The sequence below is a fragment of the Tupaia chinensis genome, unplaced genomic scaffold (assembly GCF_000334495.1).
Source record: "Tupaia chinensis unplaced genomic scaffold, TupChi_1.0 Scaffold000037_4, whole genome shotgun sequence".
Taxonomy (NCBI): Eukaryota; Metazoa; Chordata; class Mammalia; order Scandentia; family Tupaiidae; genus Tupaia; species Tupaia belangeri.
This window is the reverse complement of record NW_006159487.1, coordinates 1048213-1049841: the sequence shown is the minus strand read 5'-3', so window position 1 is coordinate 1049841 and position 1629 is coordinate 1048213. Positions and strand designations below refer to the sequence as shown.

Genomic DNA, 1629 nt, shown 5'->3' with positions numbered 1-1629 from the left:
GCGGGCCGAGGCCCCCACCCTCCACTGTGGACATGGCTCCATCGGTGACAGCCACAGGCCGCGGAACCAGGGAGCCCAAGGGCGTGAAGCTCCAGAGGACCAGCAGGGGGGCGGGCCCGGAGCCACAAGCCAGCTCCACCGAGCCGCCCCGCACGCCCTGGATGGCCACGGCCACCTCCTCCGGCGGCGCTGCTGGGGGCGGGTGGGGCTGGCCTGGAGAGGAGGGGAAGTGTGGATGTCAGATTAAGCTGGGCTCTGCGTGCCCCTCACCCGGCCCGACCAGGGCCCAGCACGACCACTCAGGCCAGAAGCTAGCAGCCGGGGGCTGTGGTGTTCACCATTTGGGTGCATGGATGGGGGGCCAGAGTGGGGCCCCTGAGATCAGGGAATGAACCAGGCAGAGGTTCGGGCCCTCACAGGTCCTGAGACCATTTGGGAAGTTTAATGAAAACGTGGCTTGCAGGCCCCCCCCCCGGCCGCTGAGCCAGACTCCTGCAGAGGGGTGGGCCCTGGCTTACTGAGCACGGAGGCCAGTCTGGGGTTCAGCCTAGTGGTGACCACAACCCCGGGCACAGGGGTCCACATGGCCACCAGCCACCACAGTGGGTGAGGGGGCCAGGGGTTCCTAGTTACTCGTGCCCGACTAGCTTCGTTCATGGCGCCGAGCCACAGGTCAGGCACAGGGGGCAGACGCCAGGCAGCTGAGGGGGCACTGGCGGGCACCCTCTCCTGGGGGGACACTGGCGGGCACCTTCTCCCAGGGCCTCACCCGCACCGCAGCCTTGGGGGCACCTGACCTGCCGTGCGTAGACGCCAGGGAGGGACCAGCGCGGGAGAGCAGCGAGCAACAGGGGCCATCCGCATGGCTCTGTCATGGCTGCCCCTTTGGGTGAGGCCCGAGTGGGCTCTCTGCACACCCAGCCTGGGCCTGCTCTGGTCCCCACCCTGCGGAAGTGGACAGTACCCGAGAAGCCAAGTCCCCAGCCAGAAACCACAGCAGGGAGTGGGTTGGCCTGACTGCGGGCCTCGGCCTCTCCAAGGACAAGAGGAGATGGGGTGTGGGAGCCACTGATGCTGAGCTCAGGCAGGTAGCTTGACCCCTCGGGCTGCTGCTTCCCGCCCAGACCACCCCCACGCTGCCCCCAGGCCGCCAACGTCCCACAGGGACCAGAGCACCTCTCCAGCCCATCTCAGCCCCCAGGGACCTCCTAGACCAGATCGGGCTGCACACACGCTAAAGCCCAGCAGTGCAGCCGAAGCCACTTGGGGACAACGCACAGTGCGGTTGGAGGCCCCAGGAGAAACTTGGGGGTGGGGGCTGCCCACTCACCTGAGGCCCCCAGGTACAGCAGACAGAGGCCTGTGAGCAGCGGGAGGTGGAGCGGGCTAGCCCGCAGCGGCCCCATCTCCCCGCCCGCCCGCGGTGCCTGCAAGGCTCTGGCTCGCTGGGGCCCGGGCCTCTCCCCGTGAGGAATGGTCTGGCTCAGGTTGCTGACCTCGGCCTTCGGCCACACCCCTGCTCTCCTGTTACCCTCTCAGCCCACTGCTGGTGAATTATTCAGCGGAGACGCTCCTGCCTGTGCGGAGCTGGGGTCGGCCCGAGCCTGCGTTTCCGTTGGGGGAAATCTC

The 1629-nt window shown here is 68.1% G+C and overlaps 1 protein-coding gene across 1 annotated transcript in view; it reads right to left on the bottom strand.

The window, feature by feature from the left end:
- The window catches only part of VSIG10L2 (V-set and immunoglobulin domain containing 10 like 2), a 23173-nt gene extending 21767 nt beyond the window's left edge, over positions 1 to 1406 (bottom strand). Inside the window, 2 exon segments of the mRNA XM_027772704.1 lie at positions 19 to 213; positions 1331 to 1406. Coding sequence (XP_027628505.1) covers positions 19 to 213; positions 1331 to 1406 — 271 coding nt within the window.
- Between the last annotated feature and the right edge of the window lie 223 nt (positions 1407 to 1629).